The 27,996-nt window shown below is 42.4% G+C and overlaps 2 protein-coding genes across 4 annotated transcripts; one reads left to right on the top strand and one right to left on the bottom strand.

The window, feature by feature from the left end:
- Positions 1 to 21: 21 nt before the first annotated feature.
- Positions 22 to 10,382, bottom strand: LOC112254608 (zinc finger protein Eos). 3 transcript variants are annotated; one of them, XM_024427322.2, is made up of 9 exons: positions 10,344 to 10,382; positions 5,275 to 5,373; positions 4,051 to 4,102; positions 3,818 to 3,916; positions 3,381 to 3,644; positions 3,022 to 3,189; positions 2,724 to 2,873; positions 2,462 to 2,593; positions 22 to 2,262 (listed from the first exon to the last, which is right to left on the bottom strand). In XM_024427322.2, the coding sequence occupies exons 3-9, from the start codon at positions 4,085 to 4,087 to the stop codon at positions 1,442 to 1,444; spliced, it is 1,671 nt and encodes a 556-aa protein (XP_024283090.1). In that variant the 5' UTR covers positions 4,088 to 4,102; positions 5,275 to 5,373; positions 10,344 to 10,382; the 3' UTR covers positions 22 to 1,441. The 3 variants fall into 3 exon arrangements, with proteins under 3 accessions (XP_024283090.1, XP_024283091.1, XP_024283093.1); XM_024427323.2 differs by lacking the exon at positions 10,344 to 10,382 and adding an exon at positions 5,897 to 5,914; XM_024427325.2 differs by lacking the exons at positions 3,022 to 3,189; positions 10,344 to 10,382 and having other exon boundaries at positions 5,275 to 5,670.
- A 9,367-nt stretch (positions 10,383 to 19,749) lies between these two features.
- Positions 19,750 to 23,830, top strand: LOC112254607 (GTP-binding protein Rheb). The gene is made up of 8 exons (XM_024427321.2): positions 19,750 to 20,144; positions 20,640 to 20,711; positions 20,927 to 20,994; positions 21,217 to 21,299; positions 21,444 to 21,500; positions 21,617 to 21,664; positions 21,908 to 21,989; positions 22,100 to 23,830. Exons 1-8 carry the CDS (start codon positions 20,093 to 20,095, stop codon positions 22,190 to 22,192), a joined length of 555 nt encoding a protein of 184 aa, XP_024283089.1. The 5' UTR covers positions 19,750 to 20,092; the 3' UTR covers positions 22,193 to 23,830.
- The last annotated feature ends 4,166 nt before the right edge of the window (positions 23,831 to 27,996 follow it).

Raw genomic sequence — 27,996 nt, 5'->3', positions numbered from 1 at the left:
AAAATCTTTTATATGCCCGAGTGCTTTTTTAAAACATGTTTATTTCCTTTTTGGACGATGTAATACAATTTACATCAACATGATTAGGCTACTTAAGAAATGAGTGACTATGCAAATCAAAGTGACTAGTGAAGGGCAATCTAGAATTCAGCATGGGCAGGCTACTTAGCATCATCAAAATAACTACATCTTCTCATCCATAAAGATATATGTTGGCAAGACAAGGCTGTTAATACATGTCCCCCAGGTCAACGTCATGAAAGGCACAGTACAATGAATATACAATTGTTTTAAGTCTCACTTGTAAATAATAATCATGTTTAGGTTTGTTTTGTAGTACACAAAGCAGTGGGATATCAAGGACCTAAAATAGCCAAAAATGTTATCCCAGCCCTTTGTTGACGTCAACTCCAAAATAGTGGCAGTGGCTCTCTTCTTTTGTGGAATGAGTTTTAAAAACGTTTTATTTCTTTCAACATGCTGCACAGAGAAAGGTGCAGGCCATAAATGTAATCTTCTTTAAATATAAATTATCTCTGCAGGTATCTCAGTGCAACAAAAACAATTAAAGGAAACAAAAACAAACATACTGCACCCCATTCCACGACATTCACACTGCTAAAAGCCTAAAACTCTCATTTAACTTAACTTCCAAAATAACAAACATACACACATATACACAAACTGAAATTCAAAAGTGCACTCCTCATTGAGGCCAACCCCTCAAATCTCTTCTGAACATTTAACTTGGGATCCTGGGTCCAGTCTGCACCGCAACTTATTAAAATAAATGACCAACAGTAATATATACCATCTACACACAATCTTATACAACACTGTCTGCCACACCCCCAGGGACTAGGTGTGTTACGGAATGGAATAGATCCGTTAAGTGCTTTTCAAATAGAGCTTTGACAAATTCCAAGGGCGCCTGACTGTTCTTGTTTATATCTTGGTTAAAATATTGATTACAGTGCAGTCGACGAAACAACTCAAAACGTCACATATAAATCACATTGTCTAGATGGTAGCATCGCTGTTTTGTGCACCCAGTTTTTACCAGGATAAGAGAGGAAAGGTAGACCACAGCAGAGAAAGGCACTTTGAGGATAAAAAAAAAAGTGCATTCACTCCCTTTACTTCAGAATAAAATCTATTTGAAAGTGCATTTTCTCATTAAGAATTCATGCATTTTGAAAAGTGCATTGAGTGGTGAGGATTCTCTTTCCTTTTTTAAAAGTGATGCAATTGACCTAATGTGCCTATTTGAAGTCAAGGTTTATGTGGTAACAGTATCAACGCCTTTGCACAAATAATTTACTAAAAGCAGTTTCGTACTACCCCTACCCCCTATTGTGATGCAGACCAAACCCAAGCAGGCCCTTCTCTCAGAGTAAAAAAACAAACAAAACCTAAGTACAGAGGCCTGCCCAGCCATCCCTCAGCCTAGCAGGTGCTCCCCGCGGACAATGTGCGAGGAGAACTCGTAGCGGTCCTGGCTGCGATGGCCACAGATGTTGCACTCAAAGGGCTGGCGGAAGCCGTGGCAGCCCATGTGGATGGTGAACATGACGTGGTCCAGGAAGAGCACGCGGCAGTGCTCGCAGCGGAAGGAACGCAACACGTGCCCCTCTCCGTCCACCACTCGAAACGCCTCCCTGGAGGTGGGGGAGCCTGGGGCCGGGGGGGTGGCAGAGTTGCCATCCTCTTCCCTGGCGTGGCTTGGGCTGTGTCTGTCCCTACCCCTGTGGTGCAGTAGGGGCAGAGGGGGTGGGTGGTGGTTGGAGTGGAGGTGGTGATTGTTGTTGTGGAGAGGCAGGGCAGGCGCCACATTGCTTAACACTTCATCCGGCATGCTCTCAGTGTCTGTGGAGTCCTGGCAAACGTTGCTAGGCGAAGGGGCGTGGCTGCGGCCAAGAGGTAGGTCCTCGTGACCCTCTGCAGCCTCCCTGCCCCCCACTCCTGTGGACCCTAGGCCAGCCCCGGCCCCCATGCAGTCCAGCCCCGGCCCCAGCGGCGCCATGGGGGTGTGAGCCGAGCTGATGACTGGCCGGAGCTCTGACAGGCAGGAGGGGTGAGGGGGTGGCAGCCATAGGGGTCGGAGGCCTTCAGATCCACCAGCTCCTGGCACCCCCAGGTAGCCTCCTCCCAGGACGGTGTAGTGTGGCTGGTCCAGACCGTGGTGTTTCTCCCCGTCCTTGTCAAAGGCGGCGCTGAGCTCGAAAGGCGTGTCAGCTAGACTGTGGCGCATGTGCTTCTGTCCTGCAGGGCAGATGGAAGGCAGGGAATCACACTGTACCACAACTCAGAGAAACTAGTGAGGTGAAGGTAGGTCTTTTTTTTAAAAAACAGACACCTGATCTCATCAATGATGTTGTACCCTTTGTGTTACCTGTGTGTGTGTGTGAGTGTGGTGCCTTTGCTCACCCCACCCCTTTACACATTCCAATTATGTGCTGACCTACAAATTTCTGTGGTGTGAATCTCTTGCGTTTGGTGATGCTGTTGGCCAGCCGATCGATGAACGTAATCTTGTCTGAGGAAGGTTGCAGCAGGTTGTCAGGCATGAATTCCAGGTCCCTCAGCTCCTCTACTATAGAAGACATGATCACACCGTAGATAAAAGCAGTAACATGCAGTGTTTGTGTATGTATGAATGTGATTTAAATGTCAAAGTTATCAAGGCTCTATAGGTTGCTCTGTGTGCGTTTGTTTGCCACTACCTTGAGTGTGAGCACTGGCTGGCTTCTGTGTCTCCAGGCTCTGCAGGTAGCTGTGGCAGCATTCGCGGTGCTCTTCCAGGGTGCTCTGCTGCTTGTAGCTGCGTCCACAGTAACTACACTTATAGGGCTTTCCCACTGTGGGAGACGACACTGGGGACAAAGTCAACGTACCGTAAATACAGTACATACAGAATGTGTGTGTGTACTTTGCACAGGAACTGACAGGCTCAACTCAGACCCTATTTTCTTCACCCAAGTGTGTGCGATAATGTGTGTACAATAAGTGTATCCCTCTCACCCGAGTGAGTGCGGACGTGGCCGGTGAGAGCGTCCCGTCTGCGGCATGCATAGCTGCAGAAGGGACATTTAAAGGGCTTCTCCCCTGAGTGCAGCTTAATGTGACGCAGCAGGTTCCCCTTCTGTGTAAAGGAGGCCCCACACTGATTGCACTGGAATGGCCGCTCACCTGGGGGAGGCACATACCCGTTTACACACCCCGAACAAACCAAATTTCAAACCAGTTTGAGTCATTTGAAATCAGTTTCACTCCCAGTCACGTGCCCAAATCACAATGTCAACCTGGTTTCGGGGCAGATCTGCTCCGCAAACTAATCTTATCGTATAAAGGACTAATCACTCAATTAATTGGTCAGTCACCTGTGTGGCTGCGTTTGTGCACCATGAGGACATTGGGCCCAATGCAGATCATCCCACAGACGTCACACTTGAGTTTCCCATTGGGCAGCCGGGTGGCACCGCCTGGTGACATGGGCTCCGGACTGGCCAGCTCCCTGTAGCCACCTCCTGCCTCTCCTCCCTGCTCAGAATCCCCCTCCTCCACCTTGTCCCCTTTCTCATCCTCTGGTCCTGTGCCACGGCCCACCTCCTCGTCACTGTACAGTTCCACTTTGATGGAGTTAGCTGGAGAGAGACAGTGAATAGACCATGAGAGTGACATATGATGAGAGCAGACAGCTGTGCTTGCTAAAGTTGAATAAAAACATCTGAGCCACAAAACCAACTACCATATGCTCCCTTAGGAATAATAAAGTTCCCTACTGCTACAACAAAGGAATTGACTAACTGGAACTGACCACTAAGAGAACGGCTGGGGGAAGTGTGCTGGCTGTTGGGGGTGCTCACTGTGCAGCCTCCCACGGCCCCTGAAAACTCCCTCGAAGAGTCTCCACTGCCTGCAGTCCACACACACAGACAGACACACCACACAGGCCTACTGACATTCTATTCAGTCATCTCAATAATGTCACAACCATAAGGTCAGTAAGTCAGCTAATACAAAGGACTGTCCATGCCCTGCCCTCCATACCTGACATGTAGGGATGGCCATTGCAGTCTTCATCCATTCTATCACCAGCTAACTGAAGGAAAAAACAAACAGGTAGACAAGAGCCTCTAAATTATTACAGTTGTTCTTCTGTACACACATTCACAGTTCCAGGAAATGCATAGTAGATGAAAATTCCTGAAGTGCAACTGGCCCTCATTGAGCCAAGCCCAGCAATTTCAGGGGACATGAAATGGAGCTAGATACAATGGCCTTTTGTTGAACACTTAGCTATCAATTTCTTCAAGACTATGGACTAGGCCTATACTGTCTGTAATATTAGGATAGTTGGTTGGTAGAGCTAGATTGCAATACAAGCAAATATGCTACCAGCCATGTACATAACAATTAAAGACTAACTGGGCAAAACCAAGATACATTTGGCTAAGTTTATGTACGGAAGAAAGTCACTAACACTCAATGTGTATCGAAACATCTAGTTAGCTACTTTACTTGTTTACAGTGCGACAGCCTAAAAAGCTAGCTACTTTTATAGATACATTGGTTATGCAAGTTATTATAACCACCAAACAGACTTTATTCTTGCTGGGTAACGTTACCCGTTTTTGTTCACTTTGGTGGGGGTTGTAACCTGTACTACCTTAGCAAAAATAATATTGTGTTAGCACAGATGAAAGGGTTAGCTAGCTAGTTATGATATTTGACGTTAGTCAGATGGCTCATTTAGTTGGCTAGTTTGTTAGCACATGCTAGCTAACTGAGCTCAGCCACCACTAGCTAGCTGTCTGGCCAGCCTGCCAACTGATAAAGTTGTTAACGAACGTTACTACTGTAACTAGCCAATTGCTTTCAGATACCTAACATTGGCTAGCTAGCTACCGAAGTCAGAAAGACCGACAGTGACAGTTCGATATAACAATAACAAAATAGTAAAGAAAAGAAAATATTACTCTTAATGATGCCTAGCTAAATCATATCGATTGCAAACATTTTATATACAAGTGTTTACTCTCAATTCCACGTTTTAGCATGTCTGGCTGGCTGGCTAGTTACATTAATAATGTTTCTTAAGCGGTTGCTATGGTACCCACTGCCCAGAAACATTCACTATTGCTACACAGCTAATCAGTCGGCTAGCCTATCTGCCTGATGGCATCGTCAGCTATACACTTAGTTAAAACCATTTAAACAAAACATCTGTAGAAACAGCATCTACACAAATCTTTTTTCGAAAATCTCCCGTACCTGTCACGATAGGCCTCGATTCTGTGATTTTATTCTTCTGGTTCTCCGCTTGTTTTCTCTTGCGGCGACAGCATCTCCCGGCAGCATTTACCTCAAATCCTAAACAATTTCCGGGATACAGACCGGTTTAATCCAACTCCCATGGATTCTCATCAACAGAATGTCGTGTATCGAGTTTGTGGCTCCGCTAAGGACTGCCATCTTCCCCCACTGACCCACATGTTGCACATTAAATGTCACATAGGACCTAGGACTTACAAAGTCCCGTTTTTTAATTCAGAGGAAAATTTGATTCCCTGTAGGCTGTCTTTCTTTCATGCAATGATTTGTTGCACACTCTTGGCAAATCCCTTTTCACCAGTGTTGTATTTTTACTAAACTAGGCTGCCCTTGTATTCATCAAATATGGTTTCATTTAGGCTGCAGCCCACTAGCAGTATAATTGTTGTTCCCTAAAGATGTTGATGAGTGGGGAGGGTTTATGAAAATCAAGTGGTTGGGAAGAAGAAGTGTAGTACAATCGTTTGAATGATAAAATAGCAATCATAAGACTGCGAAAGAGTCGGGTACAGTCACTGATCATGTCTAATAATGCAGATTGACTTCAAACATTTATACTGACCTGGGTGAAAAACAAGCTCAATCACATATTCGTATTCCTAAAACTAGAACTTTGGCAGTGGTAGTAATGTTAAAGACAGTATACGAAACAGTTTAGATCGGCTGTTTACTTATCTGCCACAGGGTGGCACTACTGCTGTACAGGGTGTGTGTGTTTCTGTGTCCAAAAGAGAAAATGTGATTGCAAGGTACATCCAAATAAGGCCATGTAGAGCCTGAGAACTATCGGAATAGGTTTCCGTTGATTTAATTGCATGATATCAGTTGAAATGTGGCATTCTGGTGTCTCTTGATTCTTGACTCTTGATTGTGTACGTTTGTGTATTCCATGTGTAACTGTGTTGTTTGTGTCGCACTGTTTTGCTTTATCTTGGCCAGGTCGCAGTTGTAAATGAGAACTTGTTCTCAACTGGCCTACCTGTTTAAATAAAGGAGAAATACATTTTATAAAGTCTCTCACATACAGTGCATTCGGAAAGTGTTTTTCCACTTTTTTTTTTACGTTACAGCCTTATTCTAAATGGATTAAATGGTTCTTGGATATGACACTACAAGCTTGGCACACCTGTATTTGGGGAGTTTCTCCCATTCTTCTCTGCAGATTCTCTCAAACACTCATCAGGTTGGATGGGGAGCGTTGCAGCACAGCTATTTTCAGGTTTCTCCAGACATGTTAGATCAGGTTCAAGTCCAGGCTCTGGCTGGGCCACTGAAGCAATTCAAAGACTTGTCCTGAAGGTGAACACCTTTGCCCCAGTCTGAGGTTCCGAGCACTCTGTAGCAGTTTTTCATCAAGGATCTCTCTGTATTTTGCTCCGTTCATCTTTCCCTCGATCCTGACTAGTCTCACAGTCCCTGCCGCTGAAAAACATTCCCACAGCATGATGCTGGCACTATGCTTGACCATAGGGATGGTGCCAGGTTTCCTCCAGATGCAACGCTTGGCATTCAGGCCACAGAGTTCAATCTTGGTTTCATCAGACCAGAGAATCTTGTTTCTCATGGTCTGAGAGTCCTTTAGGTGCCTTTTGGCAAACTCCAAGCGGGCTGACATGTGCTTTTTACTGAGGAGTGGCTTCTGTCTGGCCACTCTACCATAAAGGCCTGATTGGTGGAGTGCTGCAGAGATGGTTGTCCTTCTGGAAGGTTCTCCTATCTCCACAGAGGAACTCTGGAGCTCTGTCAGAGTAACCATCAGGTTCTTGGTCATCTCCCTGACCAAGGCCAGAGTCATCTCCCCCGATTGTTCAGTTTGGCTGGGCGGCCAACTCTAGGGAGAGTCTCGATGGTTCCAAACTTCTTCCATTTAAGAATCATGGAGGCCACTTTGTTCTTGGGGGCCTTTGACGCTGCAGACATTTTTTGGTACCCTTCCCCAGATCTGTGCCTCGACACAATCCTGTCTTGGAGCTCTAAGGACAATTCCTTCAACCTCGTGGCTTGGTTTTTTCTCTGACATGCACTGTCAACTGTGGGACCTTTTATAGACAGGTGTGTTCCTTTCCAAATCTTGTTCAATCAATTGAATATACCACAGGTGGACTCCAATCTGTCACACCCTGACCTGTTTCACCTGTGTTTGTGCTTGTCACCATCCCCTCCAGGTGTCGCCCATCTTCCCCATTATCCCCAGTGTATTTATACCTGTGTTCTCGGTTTGTCTGTTGCCAGTTCGTTTTGTCCGTCAAGCCTAAAAGCGGGTTTACCCTTGGTCCTGTCTTTTTCTATAGTTCCTGTTTACTAGTTTTCCTGGTTTTGACCATTCTGCCTGCCCTGACCCTGCCTGCCGTTCTGTACCTTTTGACTCTGATTTGGATTATTGACGTCTGCCTGCCCTTGACCCGTCGTTTTGCCTGTCCCTGTTCTAGTAATAAACTTTTGTTACTTTGACACTGTCTGCATCTTCGTCTTCCCTAAAACGTGATACAATCAAGTTGTAGAATCATTTCAAGGATGATCAACGGAAACAGGATGCACCTGAGCTCAATTTCGAGTCTCATAGTAAAGGGTCAGAATTTTTGCTCTTATACACTTTTACAATATAGCCAATTCTGACTTTGCAGTTGGCACATCTAGCGGAAATTGGACAACTAATTACCCTAATCTGTTGTTTTTTTATGTATTTTTATTTTGGAGTCATGGATGACTGATTGGGCTCATTGCTTCGAGTTGAAAAATAAATGCTGCTTTAGAGAATCGCCAATGCTATAAATGCTTTTGCTTTTACTACAGGCATTGCAGTGTTTTCATAGTTACCCAATTGAAAGTGCACATTTACTTCCATGACATTTGTTTTAGGCTACCAGCATGTAAGATAAACATGCACAATTATACAGGATACCCTTACAAAAATGCACTGCTGTTAAAATGCACTATAACTGCAGTTCAATTAAATAATGGTTGTTTAATTAATTATATCTGGTAGCTGCTGTGTGTGTTGGCTTCTAATGGTAATCCTTTTTTTGTTAGCTAATAGCAGTGTTTATTGGGCTGCACATTTTCTTCTGCTCCACTGAATTATGTTTTGAAGTTCTATTATGACTAACTACATTTGTTGTCAGAACATAACAAAGAACACGTAGGCCTATGTATTTTATTTCAACATCATACTACAATCCACCAGGATTTACAAAACCCAATTTGTATTGCATTCATTTTAGCTAGGTAATGTTAGCTCTCTGGCTAATCGTCCATAGACATGGTACGTTTTAATTTCTACCTGTTGTAGGCGTTGGTTGTAGCTAGCTAGCTAACATTTTGACATTTTAATATCTGTTTAGTCAATGATAGTAGATGTGTGTTTGTTCTCTGCGTATGTGTGTGTTAGAGAGATGAGGTTCACAATAACTTTAGAAAACGTCAGGTCAACGTTGTCGTGCTAGCTATGTGTGTGTGTTCTGTGTGAGAAAGAGATGAGGGGTGAGAGAGAGAGATGGTACATAAATACACATACACGAAACATGATTGTGTGTGTGAGACAGTAAACTAGCCTAATTCTTGAAACGTGTACCCCCGAAAATGGATGTGAAGATTTTCTTGATTAATCAGAGATCCCTGTATTTTTATGCATTTTGTATTTGACAATAGGATACATTTTGCCTATCCCTGTTCCCCCTCAACACTCAATCTGACATTGCACCTCTCAACTGCCTTTTCAATTCTTGATTCTCTTAACTTACAGGAATCTTCTGGCTTGGATGGAAGGGTGGAGGAGGAACAAACGGAAGGAGTACAGAAGTTATCCAGCCTGCTGACTAATACATTTAAATAGCCTGTTTTGCTGTCTATATTGCTCTCTATCTCTCTCTCCGTCTATCTGCCTGACAGCCAGATTGCTCAGGGAAACATAGTCAATGTACTTGCTAGGCTAAGTCTAACTTAGTGAAGACCTTGGGTAATTGTTAATCATGAATTGTCTCAGTCTTTACAGTTCCTGAAACATGTCAATGACCTGATGCATGGCTTCTACAGCAGTGCTTGGCCCTTTCAACAGAGAATTCTACATGGAATCCAAAAGGGTTCTCCTAAGGGGACAGCAGAATAACCATTTTTTCTAAAGATTGTAGTGTAAGTAGATCCAATTGAAATACCACTGCTTCTAATAATTCACATTTGTAACGCACATTTTTAAAATTTTAACTTGCCTTTTTATCCAGTTATACAACCCTTGTATCCTGATTCAACAGACAACTCCCTTGGTGACTCATGTAAAGTTTCTCCCATTTCTCTCATTCTCCCTGTCGCTCACTCAAACATGTGCGCAGTTGCAGAGAGGAGGAAAATATTTGCCAATTACACCAATTTCTAACACTGTTTGTTGCAGGAATCATATGACAGACATAACTTTTGAACAAGAGAATATTTAATTGGCCTTTATTGCCTCTACACATACTTACATTTAGCTTTCTTTATTTAAGAGTGCCAAGCTGTCTTCAATTGGGAGAACCTCTGTCCAGGACAATGTCCTCAGGATTATGGAGCGGTGTGTTAATAAAAAGTTGTTTGAAAATTACAGCATGTATTAGGTTTAAACTAAACTTGACCGCCGGGGTGGAGAAGGACGCAAAGTATGTATATGAGCAAGTTACTCTTTTTTGAAGACAGCTACAGTTAAAGTCGGAAGTTTACATACACTTAGGTTGGAGTCATTAAAACTCGTTTTTCAACCACTCCACAAATTTCTTGTTAACAAACTATAGTTTTGGCAAGTCGGTTAGGACATCTACATCTAATTTTCCAACAATTGTTTACAGACAGATTATTTCAGTAAAACTTACTGTATCACAATTCCAGTGGGTGAGAAGTTTGCATACACTAAGTAGACTGTGCCTTTAAAAAGCTTGGAAAATTCCTGAAAATTATGTAATGTCTTTAGAAGCTTTTGATAGGTTAATTGACATAATTTGAGTCCATTGGAGGTGTACCTGTGGATGTATTTCAAGGCCTACCTTCAAACTCAGTTCCTCTTTGCTTGACATCATGGGAAAATCAAAAGAAATCAGCCAAGACCTCAGAAAAAAAATGTATCCTTGGGAGCAATTTCCAAATGCCTGAAGGTACCACATTCATCTGTACAAACAACAAACAATAGTATGCAAGTATAAACACCTCCGTCATACCACTCAGGAAGGAGACGCATTCTGTCTCCTAGAGATGAACGCACTTTGCTCTAGCAGGGCAGAAATTTGAGAAACTGACTTGTTGGAAAGGTGGCATCCTATGACGGTGCCCTGTTGAAAGTCACTGAGCTATTCAGTAAGGCCATTCTACTGCCAATGTTTGTCTATGGAGATTGCATGGCTAGGTGCTTAATTTTATACACCTGTCAGCAACAGGTGTGGCTGAAATAGCCGAAACTACTAATTTGAAGGGGTGTCCACATACTTTTGTATATATAGTGTAGGTGGGGACAGACAGACGGATAGGGAAGTGAGTGTGCATCAGAGCTGAGACAGGGAATGCTGTAGTCCTCTGGACTAGAGCAGGTGAAGGTGCTCTCAGTGGGGCTCTGTCTGTCTGTCATGGACTGGAGCAGATAGGAAAGTGAAGGATAATCAGGACAGGTAAAGAATAACTATATAAAGGCCTGTGGTGTTTTGTCCTTCACAAAGGACTGTCTTGTTGTGACTGAACATGATGACTGTTTGTTGAGATGGGAGGCTCAACTTTAAGCCCTGAAACTAGGCCATAGATTTTTCAGTAGATGCTGCTTGTATACGCTGTGAACCCTCCATGGTTCTCCCTTTTCTCTGACTGTCATTTGTTGGCCGTTCTCTCATATAGAGTAGAGCTTTTGTTTGGGTTATTAGTGTGCTGTGCATTAGCTGTTTGGGCTGTGAGTGTGATAGGCATTAGATGGTTAGGCATTGTGAAATGGGCTTTATCCTCTCCCCCACAATCCCACCTCTCCATCAAGTCCTCATAGACCTAACAGCTTTATAGTCTGTGGATTGAAAACCCCTTCTCCACGAATCCTCACACTGCCAAGCATGCACTCCATTCTCTTTGAGCTGCCTGAAAGCCTAGGGCTGTTTCAAACCAGCTATAGTACACTATTCTTCAGCCTGTATCTGAGTACTGGCTAAGTACTGGTTTTAGATGTCTTGCGTTTTTACAGAGGAATTTTGTCATATGTTATGTATTAAAGATTCTGAAAGTCTTAGTTGGCTATTTGGGAGCACTGTGTCACTGTGGCATTGTCTTTCAGTTTGGGAAATTAAGTTATTAGGTACTTGCTACAGTTACATACTATATTGTGGTCCATTGCTATAACATAGCTCTTACTTACAACTAAGCCTGCAACTCAACTCTGGTATAATTGCAGTGACATCAACACATTGTTTCTGTCAGTAGATTTATTGGACTCCAAAAAAGATGTCAATTCAAATAAAATAAAATTGTATTTGTCACCGAATACAGTGAAATGCTTACTTACAAGTCCTTAACCAACAATGCAGTTAAGAAAAAAGTGTTAATAAGGTATTTACTAAATAAACTGAAACTTCTACAGATGCACAATCGAGAGCATCCTGGCGGGCTGTATCACCGCCTGGTATGGCAACTGCACCGCCCTCAACCGTAAGGCTCTCCAGAGGGTAGTGAGGTCTGCACAACGCATCACCGGGGGCAAACTACCTGCCCTCCAAGACACCTACACCACCCGATGCTACAGGAAGGCCATAAAGATCATCAAGGACATCAACCACCCGAGCCACTGCCTGTTCACCCCGCTGCCATCCAGAAGGCGAGGTCAGTACAGGTGTGCATCAAAGCTGGGACCGAGAGACTGAAAAACAGCTTCTATCTCAAGGCCATCAGACTGTTAAACAGCCACCACTAACATTGAGTGGCTACTGCCAACACACTGTCAATGACACTGACTCTACTCCAGCCACTTTAATCATGGGAATCGATGGGAAATGATGTAAATATATCACTAGCCACTTTAAACAATGCTACCTTATATAATGTTACTTACCCTACATTGTTCATCTCATATGCATACGTTGATACTGTACTCTATATCATCGACTGCATCCTTATGTAATACATGTATCACTAGCCACTTTAACTATGCCACTTGGTTTACATACATCTCATATGTATATACTGTACTCGATATCATCTACTGTATCTTGCCTATGCTGCTCTGTACCATCACTCATTCATATATCCTTATGTACATATTCTTTATCCCCTTACACTGTGTATGACAGTAGTTTTTTTTGGAATTGTTAGTTAGATTACTTGCTCGTTATTACTGCATTGTCGGAACTAGAAGCACAAGCATTTCGCTACACTCGCATTAACATCTGCTAACCATGTGTATGTGACAAATAAAATTTGATTTGATTTGATTTGATTTGAAGTAAGCAATAAATAAAAAAATAACAATAATTTAAGAGCAACAATAAAATAACAATAACGAGGCTGTTGTCAAGGGGTGCGTAACTGGTGGCATGGAAGTCAAACGCAGTAGAGCAGAACTCGGTAAATGGCCGGAGCCGTTTAATGCACGTAACTACCGGCTTACAAAAATAACAAAAAACACATGGGCACAAAACCCGTCTCGCACCAGTCACAAAAGGCACACATACTTACAATGAACAATTCCCAACAAGGACATGGGGGAAACAGAGGGAACATATACAACATGTAATTAGGGAATTGAAACCAGGTGAGTGTGACAATCAGACAAAACAAATGACACATGAAAAATGGATCGGCAATGGCTAGAAGACCGGTGACGTGGACCGCCGAACACCGCCCGAACAAGGAGAGGAACCGACTTTGGAAGAAGTCGTGACAGCTATGTACTGGGGGTACCGGTACAGAGTCAATGTGCGTGGGCACAGGTTAGTCGAGGTAATTGAGGTAATATGTACATGTTGGTAGAGGTAAAGTGACTATACATAGATAATAAACAGAGTGACAGCAGCGTAAAAAGGGGGGTGCGGTCAATGCAAACAGTTTGGGTAGCCATTTGGTTAGCTGTTCAGGAGTCATATGGCTTGGTGGTAGAAGCTGTTAAGAAGCCTTTTGTACCTAGACTTGGCGAACCAGTACCGCTTGCCGTGCGGTAGCAGCGAGAATAGCCTATGACCAGGGTGGATGGAGTCTTTGGCAATTTTTAGGGCCTTCCTCTGACACCGCCTGGTATAGAGGTCCTAGATGGCAGGAAGCTTGGTCCCAGTGATTTATTTATTGGGCTGTATGCACTACCCTCTGTTAGGGCTGGTCGATATATCAAGTTTATGTTTTAGCTCGATATGGAAAATGCCTGTATCGCAAGAATCGACGTTCTGTTATAATGTAACGTTTTACAAATGCAGATTGTCTCCACCTCCTCCAGGTGTCACTTATTTCCCCCAGTGTATTTATCCCTGTGTTTCCTGTCTCTCTGTGCCAGTTCGTCTTGTATGTTTTCAAGTCAACCAGCGTGTTTTCCCATGCTCCTGTTTTCTATTCTCTTTTTCTAGTCTCCCCGGTTATGAACCTTGCCTGTTTTTTCTGGACTCTGTACCTGCCTTCATGACCCTTCTTCCTGCCCTGACATCCAGCCTGTCTGCCACTCTTTACCTCTTGGACTCAGAATCTGGTTTTGACCTTTTGCCTGTCCACAACCATTCTCTTGCCAACTCCTTTTGGATTTTAAATACACTACAAAGACTCTTACCATCTGCCTCCTGTGTCTGCATCTGGGCCTCGCCTTGTGCCCTTATATCCACAAGAACTTCAACTCTGTGTACTTCTAGATATCACTGTCTTTTCATCTCTCCCTTTTTGCCTATTGCGCTCTTGCACTTATTACCTTGTGTATTATTCAAAAGATTTATTCGGCTGTGTCATCTTGTGAACATAATTTCCCTTCTTTCTGTTGTCCTTTAATGGAATGTTTAGGAATGAAGCAGATGTCTGCATGGGGTCAAAGAATTAGAGTAAATCAGTTAACAGTAATTAAAGTACATTAACTCTACTTCAATGCATATGGCCAATTATACTATATTACTCCTTTTAGTTTATCATTCTCATTTACATATTTGTATCACAACCTCATTTAATAAGGATATTTTATTGTTGGATTGAAAAGTTGGACAACAGACTTTTATGAAGAGAACAGCAACAAACACTGGAAACAATGGTCTGGAACTTAAGACCACGTTAAACTGTGTGTTTGAGAAAGACTGTTTGTGTGCGTGTGTGGATTTGTCTGCCAGTGTACATTCATTTTTTTTTGCGCAGCTTGTTGTGTACATGCATGGAGATTTTTCTCCAATATTTTTTCCAAGTTCCTTTTATTTTGTAAATTACGTTTTTCAATTATGAGTTTGTGTCCATAGATTTATGTTGACCTCAAGTGAATGTTCATATGTTATTGTCTCACAGGGGTAAAAACACTCCTCAACCTCTCCTGAATCATACAAATGGCCAAATGTGTTGTCATATCAATGCCAGAACAGTCAGCTACTACATGTTCAATTATCTGTATGTCCTGTTAAACTGTATTCTTTACGATGATGTATGATTGTTAGCTAGCTATAAAAGTGAACTCTGGTTAAAAATATATGAAGATTGTTTAAAACTGTGAATATCTAAACTGAAGAGAGTTTTGTAAGGACTCCTCTACTGGAACAATACATGTTTTTTTCAGTCTGTTTCTTACACCGTTGCTGCTTGTTTTGATTTGAGCATAGCAAACCCACTGAGAAAATATATTGATTTGGCAACCCTGTTTCACTCCAATCTGTAAGTTTGCCAGAAGTTTTTAGAGCCTCAAAAGTAGGCTAGTCTTTATATACAAATCCCTTCTCCCACACCATCTGTTATGTGTCTTTCACTGCTATGCGGATGACACACAGCTGTACATTTCAATGAAACATGGTGAAGCCCCAAAATTGCCCTCGCTAGAAGCATGTGTTTCAGACATAAGGAAGTGGATGGCTGCAAACTTTCTACTATTAAACTCGGACAAAACAGAGATGCTTGTTCTAGGTCCCAAGAAACAAAGAGATATTCTGTTGAATCTGACAATTAATCTTAATGGTTGTACAGTCGTCTCAAATAAAACTGTGAAGGACCTCGGCGTTACTCTGGACCCTGATCTCTCTTTTGAAGAACATATCAAGACCATTTCAAGGACATCTTTTTCCGTCTACGTAACATTGCAAAAATCAGAAACTTTCTGTCCAAAAATGATGCAGAAAAATTAATCCATGCTTTTGTCACTTCTAGGTTAGACTACTGCAATGCTCTATTTTCCGGCTACCCGGATAAAGCACTAAATAAACTTCAGTTAGTGCTAAATACGGCTGCTAGAATCCTGACTAGAACCAAAAAATTTGATCATATTACTCCAGTGCTAGCCTCTCTACACTGGCTTCCTGTCAAAGCAAGGGCTGATTTCAAGGTTTTACTGCTAACCTACAAAGCATTACATGGGCTTGCTCCTACCTATCTCTCTGATTTGGTCCTGCCGTACATACCTACACGTACGCTACGGTCACAAGACGCAGGCCTCCTAATTGTCCCTAGAATTTCTAAGCAAACAGCTGGAGGCAGGGCTTTCTCCTATAGAGCTCCATTTTTATGGAACGGTCTGCCTACCCATGTCAGAGACGCAAACTCGGTCTCAACCTTTAAGTCTTTACTGAAGACTCATCTCTTCAGTGGGTCATATGATTGAGTGTAGTCTGGCCCAGGAGTGGGAAGGTGAACGGAAAGGCTCTGGAGCAACGAACCGCCCTTGCTGTCTCTGCCTGGCCGGTTCCCCTCTTTCCACTGGGATTCTCTGCCTCTAACCCTATTACAGGGGCTGGGTCACTGGCTTACTGGGGCTCTCTCATGCCGTCCCTGGAGGGGGTGCGTCACCTGAGTGGGTTGATTCACTGTTGTGGTCATCCTGTCTGGGTTGGCGCCCCCCTTGGGTTGTGCCGTGGCGGAGATCTTTGTGGGCTATACTCAGCCTTGTCTCAGGATGGTAAGTTGGTGGTTGAAGATATCCCTCTAGTGGTGTGGGGGCTGTGCTTTGGCAAAGTGGGTGGGGTTATATCCTTCCTGTTTGGCCCTGTCCGGGGTGACCTCGGATGGGGCCACAGTGTCTCCTGACCCCTCCTGTCTCAGCCTCCAGTATTTATGCTGCAGTAGTTTATGTGTCGGGGGCTGGGGTCAGTTTGTTATATCTGGAGTACTTCTCCTGTCCTATTCGGTGTCCTGTGTGAATCTAAGTGTGCGTTCTCTAATTCTCTCCTTCTCTCTTTCTTTCTCTCTCTCGGAGGACCCGAGCCCTAGGACCTGAGCTCCAGGACTACCTGACATGATGACTCCTTGCTGTCCCCAGTCCACCTGGCCATGCTGCTGTTCCAGTTTCAACTGACCTGAGCCCTAGGACCATGCCCCAGGACTACCTGACATGATGACTCCTTGCTGTCCCCAGTCCACCTGGCCATGCTGCTGCTCCAGTTTCAACTTCCACCTGACTGTGCTGCTGCTCCAGTTTCAACTGTTCTGCCTTATTATTATTTGACCATGCTGGTCATTTATGAACATTTGAACATCTTGGCCATGTTCTGTTATAATCTCCACCCGGCACAGCCAGAAGAGGACTGGCCACCCCACATAGCCTGGTTCCTCTCTAGGTTTCTTCCTAGGTTTTGGCCTTTCTAGGGAGTTTTTCCTAGCCACCGTGCTTCTACACCTGCATTGCTTGCTGTTTGGGGTTTTAGGCTGGGTTTCTGTACAGCACTTTGAGATATCAGCTGATGTACGAAGGGCTATATAAATAAATTTGATTTGATGTGTCTAGTACCAAATGTTATGGGAAAAATAAGTCTGTCATCATTTTAAATCGTTTCTATCTTCTTCACTTGTGTAATTAAGGGGCTACACAAAGATGGCATAAGTGTACTCAACCTAACTTGCTTAACTTTTTAAGCAGCTATTTAACAGATTTTGATTTTGTTGTGGAGTGATCACTTTCCACATAACAAGGATCACTGTACACATTCATGGTTAATAGGGCCTGGGCCATAAAATAAGCATAGGCCTATTTAAAACTGATAAAAGGTTCTCTGTGTGGTCCTCTGTAGCTGAGGCTCTGAGCTGTCCGATCAGGTTCATTGTCTACTTGCTTGCTCTGTAGCTCAATTGGTACTACTGGCGCTTGCAACGCCAGGATACTGGGTTAGATTCCAGTGCTTGACTTGGGCGGAAGCTCACCGGAGCTGAGTAGCGGCACCTCAAATGTTATCCCGCTTAAGCTCCTGTTCCTGTTATAGAATATTAGCTCAAACGTATTGTGGAGCTCTTGCACCTAAATATAAACAGTACCAACACCCAAAATGAGTACCGGCGCCTATTTCAGTCCAAGTCAAGTATTGGGGACCATCCATACTTAGAATGTATGCACGCGTGAATGTAAATCGTTTTTGGTAAAAGCGTCTGCTAAATGGCACTTATTATTTATAAAAAAAATATGTTTCTGTAAAAGAATGTATATGTTAATATTGTACGGTCATTGAGCATTTAATAATAAAAACTGCTGAACGTGTTTTGCTATTTGAATGTGTATTTCTCTCACACGCGTTTGCATATAACTAAATCAGGGTGAGAGTGACCTCTGCTGTACAAAATAGGGCACCCTCATGTCAAGCTCTGACGTGAGGGTATCAAGCGCATGAAGCGAGATGGTGGATGGTGGTTGGAAGAGCACGCTTGTTTGAAATGGAAAAGCGTTGCGGTAGCTTTTTATAAAGAACATCAAGAAGAAGCAGCTGCTTTATAAATGGGATGCACTGTTGAGCGCAACATCCCGAGGGGTTCGTGCTGATTGTACGGAGATTGTGACAGCCGGTTAAATGGCTTCCCTTGCGAAGGCAAGAACAAGAAGTATGTCAGGAGAAGTGCAGTATTATCAGAAGGAGACGTAAACTTGGAATATGGAGGGAAAAAAGAGAGGCAGTGTATTTCGAAGAGAGAGGGAGGAAGAGGGTGAGTTTGAGTCGTTAAAAATGGCAGAACAAGGGAGATGGTTTGTTAAAGAAGAATGGTAGAAAGTGTAAGCAGAGTGAGCTGAAATAGGAGAAGTGGAAGTGAATGAGGGCGAAGTATCTGAGGTGGTAGATGTGAAGTTCTCGAAGCCTGAGGCTTGCACCGAGGGTCAGGATAAAGACAATAGGAGTGAAGTTTTTGGTAAAAGTGTACCCTTGCCTTTTGACTGATTCATTTGTGATTTCAGGGCAGAACTTGTCATATGCTGAGGCAGTGAAGAAAGTAGAGGACACATCAAGACAGTTGTGAAGAGGGCACGACAAAACCTTTCCCCCCTCAGGAGACTGAAAAGATTTGGCATAGGTCCCCAGATCCTCAAAAAGGAGGGTAGTGCTACAGAGGGTAGTGCGTACGGCCCAGTGCATGACTGGGGCCAAGCTTCCTGCCATCCAGGAGGACCTATATAATAGGTGGTGTCAGCTGTACCGGAGCTGTACTTAACAGCTTCTACCCCCAAGCTATAAGACTGCTGAACAATTAATCAAATGGCCACCGGACTATTTACATTGACCCCACCATTTGTTATGTACGCTGCTGCTACTCGCTGTTTATTGTCTATGCATAGTCACTTCACCCCTACCTACATGTACAAATTACCTCTAACCTGTACCCCCGCACACTGACTCAGTACCGGTTCCCCCTGTATATAGCCTCTTTATTGTTTTTTTATTGTGTTACTTTTTATTATTTTTGACTTTAGATGATTTGGTAAATATTTTCTTAACTCTTCTTGAACTGCACTGTTGTAAGCACTTCACGGTAAGGTCTACACTTGTTGTATTCAGCGTATGTGATAAATAAAGTTTGATTTGATTTGAAGATGAGTTAAGGGGGAGGGATCCTGGGAGGAGTGGTGTGAGTAGTAGATCTGTACCAGTAAAGAGGGAAATGCTAACAAGTGATATGTTTCAGTAAGATTGGATTTTTTTGCATTTATAGCAATGTTTATCAACTGTACTGCAGGGATGGAATGTATGTTGCAGAAAATTGAGGTTGTGCGAATGTGGGTGTATGAGACTTTACATCAGAAGAGTTACAGGGTGTCTTAAGTGGTGGGGTCCCTTCCTTTCAAGTTGTTGGCCTGAGGTAGGACTAAATAGATGTAAATAGTGGAGTAGGGTAGTGTTATTTATATATCTTTTTTGTGAGTGTTTTGTTAGATGGTAGGGTATTTGTTTATTTATTCTAAGTATTCGGGAGTTGTACTCCAGTCTAGTAGGTGGCGATAATGCAACATTTACTGGATGACAACCGCCGTTAAACCTCATCGAAGAACAAGCTCTGACATATGTAGTTTTACGACGGTGTGCTTTACCAGTTTCCGACAGTGTTACTCGGGAAGCGCAACTCTTGTGAATAATCCGTTTTGGTTTCCTGTTTTAAGTTCTGAAAACTAATATTTAGATATTTCAAACTAATTATCGCTATACATAACTATATCGATAACCGATATAGTGCAAGTATCAGTCGAAATACGTGTTCTATCAGCTTCAGTTCAGTTCTGAAGTTGCAACTCGAAGCCCAGCGGCTTTGAAAAGTTTGTTGTTGTCACGTGACGTGATACGAATGCGGTGATAAAGTTTTTGTTTGTTTATTAAAACGACCATAGATACAAAAACAACATTCTATATTACGTTACTATTTTAAAACAATGCCTCAACCAAAATACAGGAAGATTGCTGTGATTGGGTACAGATCTGTTGGTGAGTGAAATATGAAGCTAAGTTACATAGCCATCCTTTGTTTTTGTTTTCATAGTTAACGTTGCTGGTAGATGGTTAGCTAGCAATAGCGTAGTTATGATAAAAATAAAAAAAGGCTAGCAAGATTCTAGTACCAAAAAAGAATCAAGCACATCATTTGTCATAGCTCTGTAATTGTGTAGTGTGTTAATGTATAAACGTTGTAGTTGATAACCATCTGCTTACTCTAGTCACCATGCCAAAGTTGTGCGCTAACAACTTAAGCCAAGTTCCACGATGTGTTAACGCGGCCAACAAACGTCACTAACGTTAGCTCATAGACCTAGCTAGCTAGATATTTTCATTGTGAAACCGCTGCAGTCATAACTAACACAGCCAATCACAATGTATAACTGTTGCTCAGAGTCGGGTAACAAATGGTCATTTTGTTTTCCTATGATTTTGGAAATTGCTGCTCATCGGCCTCAACAATGCCATTTTTCTCTACCTCTACAGGAAAGTCTTCTCTCACAATACAGTTCGTGGAAGGACAGTTTGTAGATTCATATGACCCTACCATTGAAAACAGTAAGTATTTTTATTTCGTTTTTTCGTTGGATCAGTTTTGTTATTCTAAGTTATTGCAGCCACTATTAAGGTGTCATTGAGGGTCAAATAATATACATGGGTGAAAAGCAGAACATATGCTCCTTTTTATGATCATGCTATATCCAGCAATTACCATGTGCTCACCTTATGTGGCATAGCCTGGACTTCACAACTTCCTCCTCAACTCTTTCCAGCCTTCAACAAAATGGTGTCTGTCAACGGTCAAGATTTCAATCTTCAGTTGGTCGATACTGCTGGTCAGGTATGTATGCTTTACATTACTCATCTTCTTTCTTTACCTCTGTTTCTCTGCTCTCTGAAATAACACAAAATAAATGTTCTGGTGATTAGTGACCATTTGTGCCGATGCAACATATAAAATGGTTGGGATATGAAGGAAAACAACAGACAATATTCTTTTCAGAAGCACTTGTCCATCCTTGTGTTTTCTCTCTTTAACCGATTTCTCGCCTTATCTCTACAGGACGAGTACTCTATTTTCCCTCAGTCTCATTCAATGGACATCCATGGTTATGTCTTGGTCTACGCAGTAACCTCCATGAAAAGGTGAGTAGTCACGGGTACATTTAATTTGCAGTTCATTTTTTGTCCTGGCCCTCTGATCTTGTGACACTACTATGTGTATAGATGGTTGTCCGTCCATCAATACACACTGGTAACCTGTCTCTTTTTGTCTTTCACTTTTTGCAGTTTTGAAGTTGTTCAGGTTCTTCATGACAAGCTGCTAGATATGGTTGGGAAAATACAGTAAGTTAACCAAAGTTATAAAAGGTTATTAGTGATGATGCTTTTGATGATCTGTTTGGATTGTAAAAAATTGGTTTTCCAAGTACACTTTTTAAAATGTAGGTGTGTTCTTTTAGGGTGCCAACTGTTCTTGTTGGAAATAAAAAAGATCTCCACATGGAAAGGTAAACCTACTTGAGCTGAATGAAGGAGGAGCACATTGGTGCTCCCACTCACATGCAGGGCTGCTACATTATGTATAGAACCATGCCACTACCATCCCATTTTAAAAACTGGCATATGGTTTCACCTTGCTTTTCCATCTAAGGTCTTGGACCTTGTGGTCATATAGGTACATTAATGCTATCTGACCTATAAAAAGGTGGGATTTCATTACATCATGCTCAATGTGTCCCTCCTCCCCTCAGGGTGATCAAACCAGAGGAAGGGAAGAAGCTGGCCCACTCATGGGGAGCAGCATTCATGGAGTCTTCTGCCAAGGAAAATGAGGTAGACAAAGATATCTTCTCTGCAGACAGAGCTATTCATAAAAATGTGTCTCTTCAAAAGCATGAACTTATTTATTGATTTGTTTTTCTACTTTCAACTATGCATTGCAGACCGCTGTAGAGGTATTCAAGCGGATCATTCTGGAGATGGAGAAGGCGGATGGGAACGTTCCCTCAGAGGATAAAAAGTGTGCCGTAATGTAAGAGGGTCTCACCAGGACAGCAGTAAGCTCATTGGATGAAGCCAGGAGACACAACGTCACCAGCCTGCCAATCATGACTTCCCTAGCACCAAGGAGCCGCAGTCGCAATGTGGCCACTTTATAATTCAACAGTGTTTTACACAAAGGCACCCAATCACACCCGAGGCTAACTAAAAATAACTCTGACAGGTGTCACACAAGGGTTTCACTGTCAGTTTTACTGAAGTCTATCAAGTTTGGTTGGCATAAACCAAACCTCATGAAAATACCAAATGTAATGTAAGAGCAACGAGCCTAAACTTCCCAACAAAAAACAGCTCCCTGATAATTGCAATCAAATAGCTAGCCATGTATCAACAGATGGAGTGGTGACTGGCTAGTGTCCCCAACTCTCACTGGCTAGCTTCACCTTGTACATAATAAGGGCTGACCTTGATGCCTAAAAAACATGCCTGACTTTTTTTTCTCAGGTCATTGTTTAGAAAGTCACTATAATTCACAACTGATTAATATATTGGTTACAGTATCTTGGAATGAGTTCTCTTTCACACAAGATGTGTATTGCAGAAATACATTTCCTCTAGCATTGGTCTTGGCTAACATTTTTTCACTGTAAAACTTTCAGCAAGTCAACTTCAGGTTACACTTCACTTTGTATTTTCTAGAATACAGTTTTATGTTCTTCTGGTTGGCAGATTGATCCTCGCTCCTTCTGCTATGATCTACCATCTGACTTTAATAATTAAGCTGTAATTATCCAGTGGATGAGGCAACGTTGAATGATGTTTAGAAAAGAATGGAATGGATCTGTTGTATAAAAAAAAAGTTGTGGCCTTTTGATCCTAGAGAACTAGGATTGTAGACACAGGTTTGATAGTGTTGTTAGTTTTATTCTGAGATAATACAAGTGTGTTCATTCAGCAGCATATTGAATGAAATGTCTGCATATAATTATACTATAATTAAGAAGATGGAGTTGCAGTTAAGGGCATTCACTGATAATTCCTTACCACTGTGGACTGTTAACCAGTTCATGGGGATCACAGGATCTGCTGGTTTAGTTTTCATTTTGGGGTTTTGATTCCAGAAGTGATGTAGGGCTCCATCAAGCCAAGCAAGGACGCCTTATGACACATGATCACTTATGCATTTATGTTGAGTCGGGGACTCCCAGCGGACACAGTGCTCACCATAACCTGATTTTTCGTGTCCACAAAAGATCAATTCGATGCCCAATGGTTTTTACTGACATTATTTACATTTATCCAGACGGTCCAACCCCTAGTGTCGATTATTTGTTGTTTAGAATTTTTTTATAGAGTGCTTCTCTTTGAATAAGTAGTAGATTGATTGATTGATAGGTGATTGATGATGCAGTCTAAGGCTGAGTTTACACAGGCAGCCCAATTCTAAGCTTTTTTTCACTACTTAGTCCTCTGACCAATCAGATTTGTGCTGAAAAAGATCTGATGTGATTGGTCAAAATATCAGAATTGGGCTGCCTGTGTAAACTCAGCCTAAGAGAAGCTGGAGATGCTGTGTCTTGTGCTTTACCCTTCAATTCCCCCCTCAGAAATATTGCTGTAAACAGTTTTGTATATATAAATATTTTACTCCTTTAAAAGTCTATTTTTTAAAATTGATTAGTTGTGTCATGGCTGCTCAATAACTGTCTGCAGCTAAGAATTTGAATTCCATCTCTGAAACAGAGACATGCAGCCACTATAACACCACACCACTTGGAGACAAATCTGTTAGTAAATTAGTAATTATTTATTTGACAAAACCGAATTATGATGCTTACAATTATGCAGATGTATTTTTAAATTGTCCCTGTACTAAGCCTAAGCCGTCATTGATGGTCTTTACTGACTTTTCACAAAAAAATATGAATTGATCATGAGGGGCCGCAGTGGCTTGTGGGTCTGCGTACCCACATCCATACCCACACATGCAGTCAACTGATTTATGGAATCAATCCATTTGTGCAGTTAAGGTAACTCTTAATTGCATTACAAGTAGCCAGGGCTGGCCCTAACCTTTTGGGGGTCCTTAGTGAGATTTGGTTGGGGTTCCCCCCACCTCGGGGGAAAAGCATTTTACTGGACTGTCTTGACAGCGGAGAGAAAAATTTAGGTTTTAAAGTACATTTCCTGCTATTCTAAACATTTTGGTATAGGGCAGAGAAAAAAATGTGCAGTTTAACAGCACATTTCCTGCAATTCTATTAATTTTGCCATGGGGTGGAGAGACACTTTTGCAGTTTTAACACTAGCGGTGTGTGGGTCAAATCAGTGGGGAAGCCAAGCCAGGAAAATAATGCCATGTTACATCGGTCCGGTGAAGTCCATTCTGTGTTGTGATAATTGCGTTTTTTGCACTAACCTGTTAGTTGTTGGGCTCCCGAGTGGCGCAGCGGCCTAAGGCGTCACTACAGAACCTAGTTCGATTCCAGGCTATATCACAACCGGCCGTGATTGGGAGTTCCATAGGGCAGCGCACAATTGGCCCGGGGTAGGCCGTCATTGTAAAGGTTAAATAAAAAATAAAATAAGTTCTAATGAGATAAGAAAAAATATGCAATTTAACAGCTAATTTCCTGCAATTCTATCTATAGGGTTTGGCCAGGGTAGGCCGTCATTGTAAATAATAATTTGTTCTTAACTGACTTGCCTAATTAAATAAAGGTTATAAATATATCATTTAAAAAATGGAGTTGGTTCCCCTTTGCTGCCATAACAGCCTCCACTCTTCTGGGAAGGCTTTCCACTAGATGTTGGAACATTGCCGTGGGGACTTTCTTCCATTCACCCACAAGAGCATTAGTGAGGTCGGCACTGATGTTGGGCGAGTAGGACTGGCTCGCAGTCGGCGTTCCAATTCATCCCAAAGGTGTTTGATGGGGTTGAGGTCAGGGCTCTGTGCAGGCCTTCCACACCGATCTCGACAGACCATTTCTGTATGGACCTCACTTTGTGCACTGGGGCATTGTCATGCTGAAACAGGAAAGGGCCTTCCCCAAACTGTTGCCACAAACTTGGACACAGAATCGTCTAGAATGTCATTGTATGCTGTAGCGGTAAGATTTTGCTTCACTGGAACTAAGGGGTCTAGCCCAAACCTTGAAAAACAGCCCCAGAACATTACTTTTCCTCCACCAATCTTTACAGTTGGTACTACGCATTCTGGCAGGTAGCATTCTTCTGGCATCCGCCATACCCAGATTCGTCCTGTTGGACTGTCAGACATGAAGCGTGATTCATCACTCCAGAAAGCGCATTTCCATTCTTGATTATTTTTTAAATTTTTTTTAACCCTTTTTCTCCCCAATTTCATGATATCCAGTCTTGTCTCCCCTATGGACTCGGGAGAGGTGAAGGTCGAGAGCCATGCATCCTCCGAAACACGACCCTGTCAAGCAGCACTGCTTCTTGACACATTGCTCGCTGAACCCGGAAGCTAACCCCACCAATGTGTTAGAGGAAACACCGCCCAGCTGGCGACCGGAAGTCAGCTTGCAGGTGCCCGGCCCGCCACAAGGAGTCACTAGAGCGCGATGGGACAAGGAAATCCCGGCCGGCCAAAACCTCTACTAGCCCGGACGACGCCTCATGGGTCTCCCGGTCACGGCCAGCTGTGAAACAGCCTGGGATTGGTCTGTAGTGACACCTCAAGCATTGCGATGCAGTGCCTTAGGCCGCTGCACCACTCGGGAGGCCAGCAAAGCCGTTCTACTGCCAATGTTTGTCTATGGAGATTGCATGGCTGTGAGCTCGATTTTATACACCTGTCAGCAACGGGTGTGGCTGAAATAGCTGAATCCACTAATTTGAAGGGATGTCCACATACTTTTGCATATATAGTGTATATAAGCCTAAAGCCAAGACAATAAGAAGACACAGTGGCAGTGGCATCCATGAATACATGCCACTGAGTTTTAAAATGAATTCCCAGCATTTTGCCATGACATATGCCATTTTAATTTGGTATCTGAATGAGAGTGACTAACAAAATCAATGGGGCTCCCTGGAGGTCATGGCCCCTGGGCAGGTGCCTCACGTGCCTGGTCAGTATTCGGCAATGATTAGTACAAGTTTAGATAGCTGGCTAGACTAACTTATCTAATCAAAAAATGATTTGCTGACATGGCTAATTGAGTGAGTAGCTAGGCTTCCATCCAATTGGCGACAGATTTTCACACCACCAGTGGTGTTTCCAACAAACGATTTGTTGCAGATAAAAATCAGTGTGTGATGACGTAGCGCACACAAAATGTACTTTTTCAATAAAATTTCCATGTACCAAATAAAAATGTTCGCATTTTCAACTCTACTGATTGTTTTGTCACATAAACTGTTGCGTTAAATAGTAAATGTAACTACACTGGACTTGGAACAAGCTTTCACCAACAGCTCCCAGAGATTATATTGTTATGGATAAGAATTTTTATAGAGAATATTTTTATTTGTCAAATGGCAGTCAAGCATCGATCATCATGTCACCAGAATAAGACCCTCGATTATTTATTGGAAAGGAGCATCAAGATCACTGGGCACTTTCACCACCCTGTGAAGTTCATCATTACTTATTTAAACTGTAGCCTAATAGAGTACAACAGTATGAGTCATAATACCCCTAAAACCTAGCGGTCAAACAAAGAAATGGTTCCACTCATTTTCTTACCCATTCATTTTTCATAGGGGATTTTAGAAATACTTAAAATAAAGGCTGTGTTTTGTGTAGGCTTATCCTAGCCTGTTGTTTTGATAACTGTGCAAATCTCTCTAGGAGGTGATTTTTAAAATCAATAAATTCCCCCAAAATTAAATGCTAATTAGGCTATCATAAAGAACTACAATTCTGTGAACTGTGTTGTGCAAGTTTTAAATTGACACAATACCTGTTTAGCAAAGGTGTCAGCTAGAGATGATGTGCAGGAGCTTGCAAGGATTAGTAGTCTTGAATGATGTCTACTTTGATACTAATTAGCGTTTTCGAATCTGAGATTAAATAGAGCTGAATTATTGATAAAAGTCACCTTGTCTGACAGACATTTACATGGTTATCAAAAAGTCACGCCAGGGTAAGCCTACACAAAACACAGCCTAATTTTAAATGTTTCTAAAACTCCCCATGGGAAAAATGAATTGTGAAAAAATGATTGGAACCATTTCCATTTTTGACCGCTAGTTTCTATGGCTATTATGATCAAATCAAATTTTATTTGTCACATACACATGGTTAGCAGATGTTAATGCGAGTGTAGCGAAATGCTTGTGCTTCTAGTTCCGACAATGCAGTAATAACCAACAAGTAATCTAGCTCACAATTCCAAAACTACTACCTTATAGACACAAGTGTAAGGGGATAAAGAATATGTACATAAAGATATATGAGTGAGTGATGGTACAGAGCGGCATAGGCAAGATACAGTAGATGGTATTGAGTGCAGTATATACATATGAGATGAGTATGTAAACAAAGTGGCATAGTTAAAGTGGCTAGTGATACATGTATTACATAAAGATGCAGTAGATGATATAGAGTACAGTATATACATATACATATGAGATGAATAATGTAGGGTATGTAAACATTATATTAGGTAGCATTGTTTAAAGTGGCTAGTGATATATTTTACATAATTTCCCATCAATTCCCATTATTAAAGTGGCTGGAGTTGAGTCAGTGTGTTGGCAGCAGCCACTCAATGTTAGTGATGGCTGTTTAACAGTCTGATGGCCTTGAGATAGAAGCTGTTTTTCAGTCTCTCGGTCCCAGCTTTGATGCACCTGTACTGACCTC

This window comes from Oncorhynchus tshawytscha, linkage group LG07, assembly GCF_018296145.1.
Source record: "Oncorhynchus tshawytscha isolate Ot180627B linkage group LG07, Otsh_v2.0, whole genome shotgun sequence".
NCBI lineage: Eukaryota > Metazoa > Chordata > Actinopteri > Salmoniformes > Salmonidae > Oncorhynchus > Oncorhynchus tshawytscha.
This window is presented reverse-complemented; position numbering and strand designations above follow the sequence as displayed.

What these genes read in the sequence shown, in the direction of transcription:
- LOC112254608 (XM_024427322.2), bottom strand. Translation starts at nt 4,087, where the DNA reads ATGGATGAAGACTGCAATGGCCATCCCTACATGTCAG. An exon ending in GCACAAACGCAGCCACACAG is followed by an intron (nt 3,190 to 3,380) that starts GTGACTGACCAA and finishes TGCCTCCCCCAG; the next exon opens with GTGAGCGGCCATTCCAGTGC. An exon ending in CACACCACAGAAATTTGTAG is followed by an intron (nt 2,263 to 2,461) that starts GTCAGCACATAA and finishes TCTGCCCTGCAG; the next exon opens with GACAGAAGCACATGCGCCAC.
- LOC112254607 (XM_024427321.2), top strand. Translation starts at nt 20,093, where the DNA reads ATGCCTCAACCAAAATACAGGAAGATTGCTGTGATTGGGTACAGATCT. An exon ending in TGGTCGATACTGCTGGTCAG is followed by an intron (nt 20,995 to 21,216) that starts GTATGTATGCTT and finishes TTATCTCTACAG; the next exon opens with GACGAGTACTCTATTTTCCC. An exon ending in AAAGATCTCCACATGGAAAG is followed by an intron (nt 21,665 to 21,907) that starts GTAAACCTACTT and finishes TCCTCCCCTCAG; the next exon opens with GGTGATCAAACCAGAGGAAG.